This window comes from Vanessa atalanta, chromosome 24, assembly GCF_905147765.1.
Source record: "Vanessa atalanta chromosome 24, ilVanAtal1.2, whole genome shotgun sequence".
NCBI lineage: Eukaryota > Metazoa > Arthropoda > Insecta > Lepidoptera > Nymphalidae > Vanessa > Vanessa atalanta.
Window position 1 is genome coordinate 4,039,228 of NC_061894.1, and position 16,984 is coordinate 4,056,211.

Here is a 16,984-nt window from a genome sequence, read left to right on the forward strand (position 1 = left end):
GGGGTTGTGCCTAAAGCTACTAGATATCGTGATAAAACCAAATAAAATAATCGGACCCATTATAATAAATTGCTATTCAGAAACTAGCTAAACCTACATTTAAATTATATATACTTTATGCCTACATTTTACAGTTTTACAGAATATATTGGGACCAACATTACGAAAGTCTAAACGTTACTTTCTTTTTATAGTTATGAAAAAGTGACAGAAATATATAATGCGCAATATTTTGGTCAACATTCAGTGATCAAAATTGACACAAAAAATCTTTTTTGGACATCGATGGATGTTATTTGAATTAATTATTTTATGAGCTGGCAGTTTATTTTTTCTGTCAAATTGTCAATTGTGAATTGTCATTTGTCAATGATAATAGATTGTGTAGTGGAATTCGATCGTTTTGTTTCTTCATTCTATTTTATATAATTATAAATATTTTTTAATTAGTTACTATAAATTAAAATGGGTCTAGACATTATAGGTTTCGCTTATGCAGCTACCGTTGCCGCGGGTGGCGTTATGGGATATGCAAAAGCAGGTTAATTATTACTTTCAATACAATTAAAGTTTAAAAAGTACTTGAACTTCGTGATGGTTTACTTCCATAATACTTTTATTAATCTAACAAATAAGAAATAGTTTAAAATATAAAATATTTAAAGTTTTTAATTAAGAATAAACTAAATGAATTTTTTCAAAGATTAGATAAAATGAAACAATTTTTTTCGCACCATTATCGTTCGAGAATTTTCTGCAGCTAGTAGTACAACTTCACCTTTTAATATAAATTTGTAGAAGTTTAAATAGTTCAATATAGCAATTTGGTATTTTAGCGAATTATTTCTAAGCGATTATATAATAAAGTGGTATATACAATGAATTATTTTACATTGGCTCTCCATTTGGAAACATTTAACTATAATATGTCTTAACTATTCACGTTTAAAATTATACAGGTTATAGAAATTTCGTTTCCTTTTAATTAGTCATAAAATCCAAGCAGTAAAATTTAAATTAGGATATATGGATAGACTGCTCAATCAATATATAATATTATTTGATATTCTGTCACAATTAAAGTTTATTATTATGGTTTTCAGGATCTATACCTTCACTCGGAGCTGGGCTTATTTTTGGATCTATTCTAGGTAAGCAGAGTTTAAATAAATGTAATTTATTATTTCTTAGACAAAACTTAACTCGATTGCTTAATTTGTATTTATATTTCATCTTATGCTTAGTATTGACAGAGAAAACAAACCTGCAAGTCTTGGATGAACATCTGCCACTTGTATATCATTGGATATAGCTTTGCTGGTTGTAACTTTACTTTATGTCCAATGTTTTTCTTTTTTATTCATTTTTTCATGATTATTTTATATAAAGTGCAAATTTTTTTTGAAATTGTCACCCAGTATGCATAATTAGATTTAAGGGGACTACATGAGCTAAATGCAAGTTTTATAATGCAAAAAAGTATATGATTCAATGCAGTAAACCAAATGAAAAAAATATATGATAATCTTCAGGATACATGCTAAGTATTTGTTATTTGGAAAACATGATGTAATTAATTTGGTACGATAGAAAACACAAAGTTACCTCTAAAAAGATCTTTTAATCAATAATAACTATACTTATATACGTTCCATAATTCTGGTTTTTTGTCAGATTATTCTACAAGGAATATACTATTTAACCTGGGTGTCACTTTTTTAGTAAAATCAATAGATTTTTTTTAAATCCGATATTCTTATTTTCGAACAAAATGCGTACGCATGTGTGCGTAAACGCCGTGTACAGACAATGCCGGCCGAGGCCTGATGCTATACAGACGTGTCGATCTTTTCGCCGCATCATTCATTACGTTACGAGATATTTTTTTGTAATTTTAATTGTAAATTCATTGTTTCATGTTTTCTTATAATAATTTTATTCTTTCTTGTAAATAAATATATTAAGTTAAAATAGTGTAGTAGTAATTAGGCATTTGTTTTTTTATTATATTATTTGTGATAAATTTTAATTGTGTAAATATGGGAAATAAAGTGAAACGCGTGAGGAAAACTAAAAAACGTTTATATAAATCAAGCGCCGAACATACATATGAACGATATTAAAAGGTAAGAGTATTTAATTAGTAAACATATTTTTTTTTTATAAAGTATGAATATTGAAAACATCTATTAGAAAAATGTGCAATCAGTTCGCATATAATCAGATTTTTCGAGAGATTCTTAATAATTACGATAGAGTAGTTGGTCAAAGGAAGGAAAACATCAATTGACTTACATGGGGAACAAGTGACTACATTCGATCCCCATGAACTCGAAGCATTTTTTTTTCATTATAACTACTATGACATATTAAGATACATATTTTTTAAATACATAATTTTATAATTAATAAAAATGTAATTACTAACATATATTTATTTTTTACAGAATAAAGAAAGTCGAAAACAATAACACGGAAGCTATTTATATTGCGTAAGAGTTTAATTTTATCGATTGTTTATAATAAGAATTAAAGTTATGTATGAACTAATTTTAATAATAATAAAAAAAGTAAAGTCGTAACAAAAAAAATGTAATTGTTGTGAACCAGAGAACTAGAATATTTAGAAGTGTCATTTGTACGTAATTCATAAATTTAAATTTTTTTGTAACGTCCGCCATATTGGATTGAATATAGCAGCAATTCATGAATCGTGCATTGTCATCGAGATTAAATATGTGTGCCAACTTTCAGCTGAAAGTGGGTGTAATATTTATTCCAAGATTCCAGGACATATGTAATAACATTAATATAGTATAAGTGAAATTAAATAAAAAAAAAATAAAAAAAAATTAACACTAAATGTTTTTTTTTGTAGTACTAAATATAAATAAAAATATTTTAAGTTTAATTAAATCAGTTTTATTTTTTAATCATTTTCGAATAACAGTCAAAATCAATACAAATAATTCTAATATCCTATCTATTTTTATGAGATTTATGATTAAACCTATTATGATTAACCTTTCATTCATCAATGATTCAACCAAATCGAATTGACAACATTTTTTTCTAGTAAATATTTAGATTTTTTTTTTAAATTGAATATTTTTTTTTCTTTATGAACCAATATTAATAAAACGAACAAATACTACGCTATATGTTACCCCACGGTCACTACACTACAGATTTCGAACACTTACGATTTTATTATATAAATAGATCATTAAACTTTTATAAAATGTTAAAAATTGGTATGTTTCAATATTTAGTATAAGAACTAATTGTGGTATAATAATATAAATAATAGAAAAAAAAGGTTAAAACTAACTGTCTATTTTATTGTATACAAAATATAAATAAAAATATTGTAAGTTTAATTGATTCAGTTTTATTTTATAATCATTTGTTAACTAACATCGAAAGAAATAAAAATAATTCTGTTGTCCTATCTATTTTTTATGAGATTTATGATTGATCTTACGTCGCTCGGTTTGGCGCCATCTATTAGAATATTTGGGCGTTACCCTTAGTACACGGGCTTGCCGTTTTTGTCGATTTTGTAAGTGTGTGCGTGCGATTCTCAAGGGCACTTAGCTCTTGTAGTCCTCTTAAGTGTTCTACAAACTATTACTACACCACAGTATTTTTTTAATAAAATTCAATAATTACCATTAAAATAGTTGAATAATTTTTTTTTTAAGGTGTGGGCGCATACCAACTTAGCCAGGATCCTTCAAATTACACTCTGATGATGGGGACAACTACATCCCTAGGAGGTCTCATGGGCTATAGGTAAGATTTGTAATATTTAATTAGCTTCTATCATTATCAAGTGAAATTAATTATTACTTACCAGAAATAACTACCACTGGTTTGAAAAATATAATACTGAACTGATAAGAACTAAGTTAACATAAGACCTTTCTACTTGCTGGTGCAAACCTACCAGGTACCAATCACTCATCAAATGGTTTTCTGCCATACAGCAATATGTAGTATTATTGTGTTCAGGCACAAGGAAATTAACATCTTAGTGTCCCAGAAGGTTGGATATATACTTGACATATCTAGATGGATTTGTATACAGCCCTTTCAACTGTATCCTGATGCAAGGATAAATTGATAAGCTATTGTAGTTTCAATTGCTTAATGATACATGGATGTTCCAGTTACGTGGCACTCATAGACTATTTACTTAACCTTTGGGTCTAGGCTTGAACCTGAGCCTTTAGTGTACAACTCCTTTCTTTATGCCAGTCAAGTGTTTGAGGGGGAATAAGATTTAAAGTCATACTTTGAAAGTAAATATTGCTACTCATATAAGCTGGTTCTCCTTTTACTAATTTTTCTTTACTTCAACTAAACTTAAAAAGAAATCTTGTAACATCAAATTTCATTTCTGTAAAATCAATTCATCCTTTCTTGGGTAATGTGTGATTATATTATTGCAGTATAATTCTGCTAGTACATCTGTATTACCTCTCAATAATGAACTTGTAATATTTCAATTCAAAAAAGCTTGTAAAACTTCAATAAAGTACATTTGGAATAGATAACTCTTGGGAATACTGTGAGTTTGGTCAGTAGAAAATATAATGTAATAATAAGTGATAAAATTTGCTTTCAGGTATTATAATAGCAGAAAGTTCATGCCAGCAGGTCTCATGTTTGTCTTATCAGTGGGAATGTTTGCGAAGCTGCTAGTTAAGAATGTCACCGCCTCTCCAATGGCTGTGAAATCTAATTAAAACTTAGTGCTCAAGTAAAAGTGTTTAGTGTATCAAATGTTTTAATTGAAAAATCACAAAGATTTCCCGTCAACACTATATACTTTTTTCTACCAGTAACTCAAGCAGTAGTAAAATATTTATGGTTGAAATTCAAACAGCCTAGTTTTTTTTTTTTGGTAATTCATCTTAAGCCTTCTTATGTTAGCGTACTATGTGTTATGTTGCATTTTAACTTTTGATACGTAAATGAGTCAAGTCATGATAATATATAGGTTTGACAGTGACGTTTTCCGTGTGTGTTAAGATAAAAATGTATTTCTTTAAATCATATTAATGTATCGTTGATCCTTTGTTTTTATTTTTGTTATTTGAATGTGTAATAAAAATGGTGTCGGAATTGTTATTTAAAGTTATCCTTATTGTGGGCAATAAAACAAAATGTTTTTATTTCTTCGTGTATATTTTTTTCTTAAAGTTTAGACAATTTAGGAAAAACGAATTTATTTATACATAAATAATTGACATTATATAATAAATAGTTATTAAAAGGCAAGTGATGTCAAAATTGGAAGTAAACGGTTTATTCCTATTAAAAACTAAACTGCCAAATACTAATTACAATTTTTTAATCTATGGTAACTTTAAAAATTATAGAGCTATGTCACATAAATAAATTTTGATATTAAAAACAGACTTATATTAATAACAAGGTGTAAGAAAGAGTAACTTAAAAAGATAAACTTAAATATTTAGAAGAATGCGAACCAGTCGCTGTATTAAAAAAACAAAAAAAAAAAAACAAAAGTAAAGAGGACATTTTAAAAATTCACAATAGTTTCGATATTAGTGCATAATAAAAGAAAAATATTGGGTGTATACGTGAATTATGTTTATTGTCGGCTTAATTAATTATTAAAAAGGCACTTTGTGGCAGTTTCATTCTGTAATCTTAAAACGACGCTATTTTTACAACCACTTATAAAAACATAGACTAAGAAAAAAATCTACATTAAACACAAAACTTCGTAGAGATATAATATCTCTTATCGAATCAGTTTTGTTCGTAATATACATAATAGATTATATCTAGTGTACTTAAAGAGTTCATTTATTGTTACACAATCACATTGTAATATCACTCACATGTCTGACACTTAATATTGTCTTCAGACACATTCTTATACACACAAGCACGTGCGTCACATCCGTTATTACCCGCTGTATATTACCTCTTGTATAATTAAATATTACCAAAGTAATAAAACGAATTTCGAAGATAAAAAAATTAAGTTAATTAATATTAAATAATTAAATTGTAATTAAGTATATTTTGTAAATAAATCGAGTATTTACATAAAACTTCTCTAGCTTTAAGCTATATAGATTGTAGTCTTTATTGTGGAAGTAATATTTTTATAAGGTATGTGCGCACGTTTCACAATCTGAAATGTATTTAAAGGCTGGAGACGAACTGCCTGGCTTGTTAACAATCCAGGCCTTAGTCGATACCTCGGTACCAGTCTCTAGTCCAGCAAGCAGTCTTCATTGTTTTTCCCGCTCGATTTGCTAATGGCGGCTACTGAAACATAAAAATTATAAAAAATAACTTATACAAAAAAAAATGTATAAGTTTACAAAAATAGTCTACTTTGATTCTAGAAGATATAGTATCTGTATGATTGTATTGATTTTTATGATGTTTGGAATATGAAGGAATAAGAATGTATTGAATATGGATATGACTAAAAGTTTATGTACATTTATAAATATGTATAGTTATATACATTGATTACAATCTGTCCTTATATAAACTATATCTACATCTACGCGACAGTTTGTTATCATTTATTTAGTGACAGGACGTAAATGGCTGAAAAGAATGTATATGAGAAATAATAGTAGTAATTGTGATATAATTGAATATGCGGAAGACCATGATGATACGGTGATAGACAGAATGACATCGATATGGTCGTATGTTCGTGTCTTACCAATAATTAATTTGGCATTTCTATGTCCTAACAAGCTCTCCTGACGTCAGATTCCTTTGGTAAGAGAAGACTAACCTCGCTGGCTCTATTTGAACTTGCTGAGAATTCGCATCTGGTCTTATAGAATTATCTGATGATTTTGCTTGTGAGTAATATGTTCCTATTTTAAATAGAGATTTTATTCCCTTGTCCGAGAATGGACCCTTCGTCGTGCCCCGCCCGAAGTAACTGTCCAATTCTTCTTTTTTAAAGAAACCCCGTTTTGGTTCGGTCACTTCCGACTTTGTTGTCTTTGTTGTAAAATCTTTAAAATCGTATGGATTTTTAGTTGTTGTTATCGAGTAATTGTTAATTGGTGGTTGTGTGCTGGATGGTTGTGTCGCTTCTGTTGATTTTTCTGTGTTCTCTGTTGGTCGTCTTGTTGTATAGTAATAATATTTGTAGGGATTCGTTGTGGTTCTAGTTGTTGTAGTTGTAGTTGTTGTCGTCGTAGTGGTCGTAGTTGTTGTTGATGGTTCAGGACTTGTTTTCTTTTGGTAATATTGATAATAATTAGACTTGTAAGGTTCAGGTGCTGACGTGCTAGCTACGTATGGCTGAGTTGTTTCTTCGTTACTGTGTACGTGTTTAAAATAATACGTTAGTATATTATCCTGTTTCGTTTCTACACAAACTGACAACCCCGAGATCATGTGTTATCTCGTTGCTCGTAACAGTATTGTGATGTTCCAGCAATATATATCCCAATGTAATTTAAATAATAATCACTTCACTGGAGTCTCATAATCATTCGAAGTTCAAAATTAATTCATTCATTATTTTGGTAATACAAATTATACAGACCTTGTGATATTTCCGTAGAAGGGACTAGTCTCGGGTCGTATGTAGCTCGGCGTGTGTTGCGAGTAGTCCGGTATTATGTTCTCGTGTTCAGTTATACACCGACCGTTAATACAGTACTGAAATTTATAATTACGCGATTACATTTCATTATAAGAAAAATATATAATACACATAATATATATTTATTCATTTATTTATTTAGATACGCTTGATGATTTAAAAGTTAATGGAAAAGTATATTTTAATTAACTTTCACATACTCGATAAATAATTATTATACATTTTTACATTACAGTACATAAATTAAGGCAGTTAATTTTAAAAAGAAGATTATTTACTACGATTTTCTTGGCTGTACTGTACTGACCTGTCCATCACCACACGGAGACCCTTCCGCGGCGGGTCTGTAAGCAACGCAGTATCCGCTTGCCGCATCGAAGCAGAAAAGTTGGGCACAAACCCGCTCGTCCTTGAAACATGCGCTGAAATTCATACCGTAAATGATAATTAATCGTAAAACAAAATATATATTTTTACATTATCATACAATATCGTTAAAAATATATAATATTTATAACATCGTCATGTATTATAATTGCATTTATGATTTACCTAGTTCCTCTGTCCTTTCGACACTGTGCATCTAAAGTAAGTAAGCGACCGGGGAGTACCCGGGGTAGTGAGTCATCTTCGTGTGGAGAATTATATAGGCAAGTCGCAGTGTCACCGCTAAAACATTTGAGATATATGTAAACAGATCGTACAATTTTCTTTCCAAAATGAAAAAAAAAACACAATACTAATCAACTACTTAATAACGATAGACGAAACGAATCGATTTTTTAAAAAAATATAACGGTTTAAAATATGAAGCCTTTTAAAATATAGTCACAATTAAAGATTTAATAATAAACAGTTAGAATAAAACTTTGGCACCCAACGTGGGACTATTTTTTTAAACGTAAAATAGCGTAAATTATTTATAGAAAGAGATAAACCAACTTTAAGAAGTGATGGAAACTCTGAACACTGCAAGGGGACCAACGGAAACCTTTCTCCGTATGCCGGAGATCAGACATGATAAATCCATCTTCCCATCTACACTTCTCAGCGCCTGGACCTCCTAAATATGAGGGTGGTGGACTTCCGTCATGAACTGCTCCTAGCCTAAAATGATATTAAAACCCAGGGTAAATCACTATATGCATGTAGATATATTTATAAATGGCTTTAACCAACAAAATAACTGTCAATACTTTGATTGAGCAAAATCAAACTTAAAATGTAGTAATTTTTAACTTACAAATGTCCAACTTCATGAGCAGCAACAATAATGCCAGAGAAACCGCCAGTGTCTTCGATGATAGCAACAGAGTTTACTTTTTCAAGTCGTTTATTCACAACGCATGCGCCTCCAACGTAGGCGAATCCTATCAAAAAGTATATCTCAGTATTTGTGTACGAAGAAAAAAATAATAATTAAAAAACAATTTTCAGGAAAGGTTCAACAGGTCAAGGTTTCGTATGAAAGTGAACTATGTACTTACGTTGATAAATTATTGGATGAAGACATACATATGTTGATGATTTGTGGCAAAGATAATTATGGGCTCGTACTTACAGGAGAACGTAGAAGACGCGAATACTAAGATATTTAAAACAAGAAAAAGCACAAACAAAGCATATTGAACTAAGTTAGAAAATTAAGGCGTAACCCATGCGATTAATATAACAGCATATGCGTAATTTTAGGATATTAGTTTTTAAAATATGACATATAAACTAAAGTATTGATAAGTGTGGAAAAAAGTCATAATATGTTAACTTTTTACATATCATAAACAAATATTGTCCAGTAATTACATCACTTGAACTTTATGGGTAATGTATCTCTTTTTTTGTACTTAAACATAAAATAACATGCAACTTAAATGGCTTAATCGATTGTGTTTACTGAATATTTATGAACGCCATTAATAGTAAGTATAGTTTGGTGTACGTAATAGACGGGTTAGTTTATTTTACGAATGTCCTCGTGTCATTTAAGTAAGGTAGGGCCGACTGGTCCCTCTGACCTTACGCAACTTTCTTGTTAATGTAAGAAGATGCACTGGAGGCCTTTTGAAAGGTTTGACGCGTGAAGCCAATCGTTATGTTGAAATAAATGTGGGCGATCTTTGACTTATCATACACAACGAAATATGAACAGCGATTATTTAAAGTAATCTCTTTAAATGCTCGCTTTACTGTCATCATGTGCTTTTAAAAAAGGATCAATGTAGGTTTGATGCATGAATCATATACAGATGAAAGTCTCTAGAAGTAGGTATATATATTAAAATTATGGTTCAGGTGACACAATGGAATAGATCTATGACTAAACTACGTAAGTAGAGTTGGAAAATATTTTTCTATATACATGAAATATTGGATGGTGTAGAGAAAGACATATGCGCAGAAAGATTATTCACAGAGTGCTAATGAAATCACGGATTCGGGAGGATGGGTAACAGAGGAACGTGGTTCCAGTGAAACGTCGTGTACAGGGGGGAAGGAACATGTGATAAAAGGCGTGCTCGGGGGGATTAACAGTTAATTCGGCACACGCCTACCTGCAGTCCCTCTATTGCACGCATCGTTCGCGTATTGTCTCCTGCACATGTCTAGTCTGAAAGCCACGGAAACAAATAGCTGAATAAATTGCTCAAAAATATATATATTTCTTCTCTGAGTTTATCACCTATACGATAAGGTTCGATTCAAATAACCGCCTGTCGTATTAACGTGCGACGAACTATTCAGTCATTAGTTCTATATCAAAACTCTTCCCATTACCGAAACCATGTGTCAAGACCATTCAAAAATGGAACGTTGTCTATGACAACATTCAGCGCCATTACCAAATCCTTTACCGTAAACATAAAATTAAAATTATCAAGCCGAGTTATTTAACTCTTAAGCCTCGGTTAATGCTGAGTATTTCAACACCAGTCGCAACCTTGTAAAGGTTTTTGTTTAAAATTGAATTACCAGCGGTGCCTTTTGTACAGCGACCACCCTTGCGTCGTCGGCACATGTCATACCTGTTGGTTAAATCAGTTTTTGCGTCTTCATTCGGATTCTTCTAAGGTGTTTTTTTACAAATATATTATTAACTGACGTTTAAACTTGAAAAAATGGCGCCAAATTATGTATAAATTAATTTCAATTGTATACTTACCCTTATATACGTTGTGTAATAAAAACCCGTTGAATTATATATTAAAATATACTATTTCTTATATTTATTGCACTTTTCTGAGCATATAATTACAATTTTATTTAAGATAATCTCAATCAATTTGAGCGTCATGGTCTGAATAACAATGGCGTAGTCATGCGTACCAATATTCGTACATACTCTGACTACGATTTAAATATAATGAAGTTGACGCATTAAGGTTGCCATTGTAATGTGTAGATTACACAATACATTATTACATATTTAATCACAATGACTAACTGTGACTTTATTATTATTTTTTATTTTTTTCTTATTAAATTCAATATGCCTGATGTATTTTATATCTTAGAAAAAAAAAAATAAAATAAAGCAATATTATGAAGAAGCTTCAGATTTGTGTTCTGCTCCTGTAATAAAAAAAAACTTTACGCCATTTTTTTTCTTTCCACTTACTTGGTGATTGCAACAGCTATATCGTAGACGGGTAGTCTCCTCTCTCTAAAGAGGTACTTGCCCATGTCAGTCAGAGCGGCAGCGGAATCGATAGCATCACGGCCGACGCGGTTCCTTTCAAGATACGGTGTGGCGTCCCGACCCTGGATGTATAAAATTCTTACATGCACAACATACGAACCAAGATTTAAAAAAAAAAAATAATGCATTCAAATACAGAAGGCAATATTTAATCTATATTTTTGTACGATAATTATCGAGTCGTTCACATTCGTAATATTAAATTTATCGTGAATTTATTTTAAGTGTATACTAATTATATATAAAAATATTAAGAAAGTTTTTAATACATAATAAATAAATACGATAAAGTCAGATATATCGTAGTTTCAGACTAAATTAGATTGAAAGTCGTTCGACGGGTGACATTTAAAAATTATTCTCTACCAATCAAGCATCCATATATAATACATAAATAAAAAATCAAGTATAATAATTAACATAATTGGATGAAATTGGTTTTAATCATTAGTTCTATTAATATAATTTAGGTATTCGTCTCATGTTTTACGTTGGTCATAAAAAAACAAGTTAAATTGTCAAATTTATTAATTTTGATGTTCTTGGAAAACAATTGTAATCATTCTGATTATAAAAATAAAAAAAAAATTAAATTGAATATACAAATGAGCTTTACTTATGTTCGTAGGTTAAATGTATATTATTACGATAATTCATATGAACGTACGCTTAGAATGTGTGAACAATTAAAAAAACAATTCTTAAAATAATGTAAAAAACGAACGCATCAAAAACTATTGATGGTTTATATTTGATAAATAATTTTAAAAACCTTTCAAACCTAATCGTACATTTATTTTTGGTGCCATATCGTTTTGTACATCAAATACTTACAAATAATTTAACGAGCGAGCATTAAACTCTGTGTATAAACCTTAAATAAAACGTATAAGTGACAAAGATCAACCAATAAATGACCTTAAAAAACTAATGAACTTAAATAGTATTAAAATATCCCTAAATACAATATGTACCTATTTATTTTGTAAGTATAGTATTTTTCACTCAAGAAGGCCCGCCCATCCATGTTAAATGCATTAATTTGTAATAAAATTAAGTTAAATGTTTTTTTTTTTCTTTAGCCGTTTCACCCAAAGCCATTATGTAAGCACTACAGTTACTCACTTATAATTATTTAACGTGGAGAGGCGCACCTTATTGAGTAAATAGCTCTATATTGGAAAAAGTCTCATTCGAGATAAAAACCTCATTATATTGTAAAACTAACTTTAATCTGTAGTATTTTTCTTTTATTTTTTACTTATTGTTTTAATTTATAATTTAGTTGATGATTCGAGTTTCATTAAAACACAATGTTGTAAGAAGTCAAAATTGTGGATCTTTGTGGTCTTATTAGCTATATTTATGGTTTTTAATATTAACTGTTGTTTTGTGTTTATATTTTTAAAAAAAAAATGTTAAAGGAAAGTGACAATTCCAAAAGTCCCTAATAATTTTATACCTATTTAAAACCTCGCGCAAGGCTAAGCCACTAATATTTCACTTGGTTGTTCCAACCACTCATCACAAATTCTACCGATAAACAGTTATACTTAGTATTGTTGTGTTCCGGTTTGATGAGTGAGTGAGCCAGTGTAACTAACCCTCAAAGAATCGGTCTAAATAATGGTCAAAGAATTACATTACACCGCCCATAGACATTGGTCTATGGGCGGTGGTGATCAATTAATATCAGTCGGTCTATTTACCAGTCCACCTTGCTATCCTATAATATTAACAAAAAAAAACTTTATACATTATAAGGACTTAATTATTACAATTAAGACCAGTTTTGATTGAAGTCTAATAAAAATTCAAATGTTCTGGTTAAAATTTAACAAAATTTCTTTGCAGGTGTTGCTAATGTATACAAATTAATTCGATATATTTTTTGTTAACAACCATATCTTGTTTCGCTCGTATCCTTTCATTTGTCTCATTTATATCAAACGCCCAACCGTGAAAAAAAATAAACACAAATAATATAAACCACAATATATTGGATTTCTATTACTTTATTTATAAGTCGTAAATTTGTAACTTTAAATTGGAAATGTGTGAATTCTTTCCAGGATGTTTAAAAATAGTTTAAACGGTCGCTATTTTTCATACCACAGAGTTAATTTGTATCGTAAATCAAAAAATATTATTAAAAATAAATATATATCATAAAAAAATAGATATGCTTTAAATGTTGACTTATATATATACAAAACATTGTTTAATTTTCTCCTATTTAATATTAATATAGCATAAACAAAAATATCTGGCTGTAAACATGATATCATATAGCTACTTTTATTAAAAAAAAACAAAAAAGAATACGCGGCAAAACTAAAAGCTAGTCTTCTGAAATTGTCATTGCTGTTGTTATTTTACATTGTGTAAATTAATTTATTATTGATAAAATGGCAAGTGACGCTGTACTTAAATATTTAGCCGATACTAATAGACCGTACTCGTGTGCAGATATTACAGTTAATTTGAGGGGCACGTATTCTAAAAATGCAATACAAAAAGCGCTTGACGCATTAGACGAATCAGGTAAAATACGGTGCAAATTGTACGGTAAACAGAAGGTATATGCAGCGTTACAAACTGACAGTATAGAAATAGCTAGCGATTCAGAAGGTAAGATCATTTTTGTACTTATTATTAGAACATCTGTATTAATTGAATGCACAAAAGAGTTTGCTCGTCGATCATTTTCATCATTCACAATTTCCACAATTATACGTCATATTTCCTAATTTAAAAAAATTCTAAACGTCTCGTTCATTCTAACCAGTATTAGAGCTGTCTTTATAAACACAATGTCATAAGGAAAATAATTATGTATTAGGTCTCACATAATGTCTATTGTATCTTACTCTATAAATGCTTAGTAATTGGGTCTTAAAGAATGTGCCTTAGCTATATTGTTTTAAAAATTGACATCTCTCACTTGCTTCTGATCTAGAACGTTCTCGAACGTGTTAACATACAATTTTTTTTTTCAGATTATGACTCGCAAATCGTAAGCATAACAAACAGTTTAGATGAAAAAAAATCTTTACTAAAAACTGCTGAACTCAATCTCAAAAGCCTCTTATCCGCGCCGACCAATGATAGCGCGAAATCACAAATTGAGGAAATTAAAAATAAAATAGTCAAACTAGAAAACAAGTTGATCGATTTGCGCAACTCTACTGAAGTTGTAAGCGTTAACGTTAAAAAAATAATATTAAACGACCACGATATATTTTTTAAAGAATACAGGTATACGGTATAAATGTTAAGATTAAATTATTACAACTATTAATATGATAATGTATCTTATAAATAACCTTTTTTAAGAAAACGCAAGAGAATTTGTTCAGACATGATCGAAGCTGTTCTTGAAGGTTATCCGAAATCAAAAAAGAACTTTCTAGACGAACTATGTATAGAAACGGACGAGATGGTTAATTTCAAACTGGCTTCTAAACAATAAAAAACAATGGAATAAAACATTGATTTGTCATAAATTATAAATAATTTTAAATCGTAAAATCTGTATTTACATATTAATTTAAAAAAGATCTTCAGTTCTCCGATTGATTTGTGATTTTTATGATATTTTGCGCAAATAAATATGTCTGCACCACCCATTCGTCATTACGTATAGATTAAAAAATATATGACGCATGTATTTTTACATAACTCGTAAGTTTTAATGAGACGCTAAAAAGTTCCGCATTTATTCATAAATCATTGTAATTTAAAATGATTACAGTTTTCCTTTAATTGCTCATTAATGATTTAATATTTAAGAATCCTTTAACATAATACCTTGTAATTGTGTGTCGCTGATACTGGTAACCCACTTCATTAAAAAAGTATTGATTTCATTATGAGAAACTTAGGCAAATATATTTTATGATAAATGTGCTTTATCCGTTTTAAATAAGCTTAATACAAACAAATCTAATTTCATATAGGAAAATAAAAAATATATCATTATTATAAAATACTATATATATACTAACAAAATGTATCTCTTAAAATATTTTTTAATGAAATAAGTTTATGACCTCTTTTGAGAGGTTTTAAAAAGTAATAAGAGGAGATATTAAAAATAGAAATAAATAAAATGCAACAGACAATGTTTAGTATACAGATTACAAGTACTTTTTTGTAAGATTACTCACCCTAGAGATAATAATGCCTGCTATGGATATCCTTATTCTTGGTCCTTTAAGGAGTTTGTATCTCAGATCCACGCCGTTCCAGAAAGAGACGAAATACCGTTTTATTTGCAAATTGTCCCCGCCATGTAACCTGAGAAAATATTAATTAAAAATTATAAAACACAACATCGTTGTTTTTTTAAGTAATTAATCTATTTACGTAGATTTCACTTTTTAATACCTATTACAATCCAATAGTTTAATTGACAATGACATTTTTAAGTGTTATATGAACAAACATCGCACGGATTAACTTCCGTGCGATGTTTGTTCATATATTGAAAAAAAATTACACTTCATAAAATCAATGATTGTTTGGATATCGATAGTAATAAAAGGGGGTTAAGAATTTTATTTGTAAAAAAATAATGCTATTTGTTATTAGATTAAGTTTTGTTTAATCTGAACAGCCTTTTTCAATTAGGACTTATGGTACAAAATGGTACTATGATTTACAAAGGAAAATTAATCCAGGTAACAAGTTCTTTAATAAAGCTATGAATACCTGTAGCCATCATAATCAACAATAACAAGGATTTCTGGGTATATAACGTATGGTGCTTCTCTCTTCCGCCTGCTCAGCGACTCTGTCGATCTTTTCCTTCTGAAACGCTTGCCAAGATGGTCTGGTTCCATGAATGCTAAAATTAAAAAAAATAAAATAAATTTGAAGTCAAATAAAAAATCGATTAAATATAGGTAATTATTATTGTTTTCATTTTGTTATATAATAATTATGTATATTAACAAGTTATTATATTATGCATATACTCAAACAATGTGGTATATTGTTTTTTTTTTCTTTAATTAAAGAAGTATATCATTAGCATACAAAGTCAAATTTATCAATTCAAATGAACACAATAAAAAATAAATGTTAAACAATATTTTTTTTTTGTTAAATTAACATTATATGGCGCCTGCATTCCATAAAGTATAAACGATTCTTAAAAATTTTAAATGTCGTATAATCTCTTGTTTATGGTCAAATACATTAACGCGACGCAATTTAAATAAATCGTTTTAATTAATTTGTAAATTATAAAACTTAGGTATATATTTTATTTATAAAAGTTTTTATACATTACTATTATTTTTAGATGTTATAATATTAAGTAAGAACGATAAACTATGTATTTAGTTAAATAAAACAATATTTTCATCTAACTTTCATATAACAAAAATACAGACTCAATAGGTATTCTATTGATTCTGTATTTTTGTTATTCTACCTAATGAATATATATATATAAATTTTATTGAAATATTTAATAATTTATAATTATATATAAATATATTTAAACGATGTTGTTTGTGTGTGTTGAAAGTTCAGAGATAAAACTCAATATCGTTTATTTTTGTTATGTCCGGTCCTGATTTCATTCCCAGTACAAGCCATAATTTTATTGGAGGGAATCTATACTAATATTACAAATGCGAAAGTAACTCTGT

At 29.1% G+C, this 16,984-nt stretch overlaps 2 protein-coding genes across 4 annotated transcripts in view; one reads left to right on the forward strand and one right to left on the reverse strand.

Annotated features, from left to right (window-relative positions):
* The first annotated feature begins 361 nt into the window (after positions 1–361).
* LOC125073403 (transmembrane protein 14C) lies at positions 362–5,135 on the forward strand. The gene is made up of 4 exons (XM_047684221.1): positions 362–541; positions 1,104–1,151; positions 3,705–3,795; positions 4,631–5,135. Exons 1-4 carry the CDS (start codon positions 466–468, stop codon positions 4,749–4,751), a joined length of 336 nt encoding a protein of 111 aa, XP_047540177.1. The 5' UTR covers positions 362–465; the 3' UTR covers positions 4,752–5,135.
* A 151-nt stretch (positions 5,136–5,286) lies between these two features.
* Positions 5,287–16,984, reverse strand: part of LOC125073616 — a 165,595-nt gene continuing 153,897 nt past the window's right edge. For 2 of the 3 annotated variants that reach the window (XM_047684520.1, XM_047684522.1), the window contains 11 exons: positions 16,038–16,173; positions 15,494–15,623; positions 11,244–11,386; positions 10,180–10,235; positions 8,871–8,997; positions 8,570–8,734; positions 8,180–8,296; positions 7,935–8,049; positions 7,568–7,683; positions 6,725–7,339; positions 5,287–6,309 (listed from right to left, as the gene is read on the reverse strand). In XM_047684520.1, coding sequence (XP_047540476.1) covers positions 6,745–7,339; positions 7,568–7,683; positions 7,935–8,049; positions 8,180–8,296; positions 8,570–8,734; positions 8,871–8,997; positions 10,180–10,235; positions 11,244–11,386; positions 15,494–15,623; positions 16,038–16,173 — 1,700 coding nt within the window. In that variant the 3' untranslated portion in view covers positions 5,287–6,309; positions 6,725–6,744. Of the gene's footprint in view, positions 6,313–6,724; positions 7,340–7,567; positions 7,684–7,934; positions 8,050–8,179; positions 8,297–8,569; positions 8,735–8,870; positions 8,998–10,179; positions 10,236–11,243; positions 11,387–15,493; positions 15,624–16,037; positions 16,174–16,984 lie in introns of all 3 variants that reach the window. The other variant, XM_047684521.1, reaches the window with a different exon arrangement.

What these genes read in the sequence shown, in the direction of transcription:
- LOC125073403 (XM_047684221.1), top strand. Translation starts at nt 466, where the DNA reads ATGGGTCTAGACATTATAGGTTTCGCTTATGCAGCTACCGTTGCCGCG. An exon ending in TATGGGATATGCAAAAGCAG is followed by an intron (nt 542 to 1,103) that starts GTTAATTATTAC and finishes TATGGTTTTCAG; the next exon opens with GATCTATACCTTCACTCGGA. An exon ending in TATTTTTGGATCTATTCTAG is followed by an intron (nt 1,152 to 3,704) that starts GTAAGCAGAGTT and finishes TTTTTTTTTAAG; the next exon opens with GTGTGGGCGCATACCAACTT.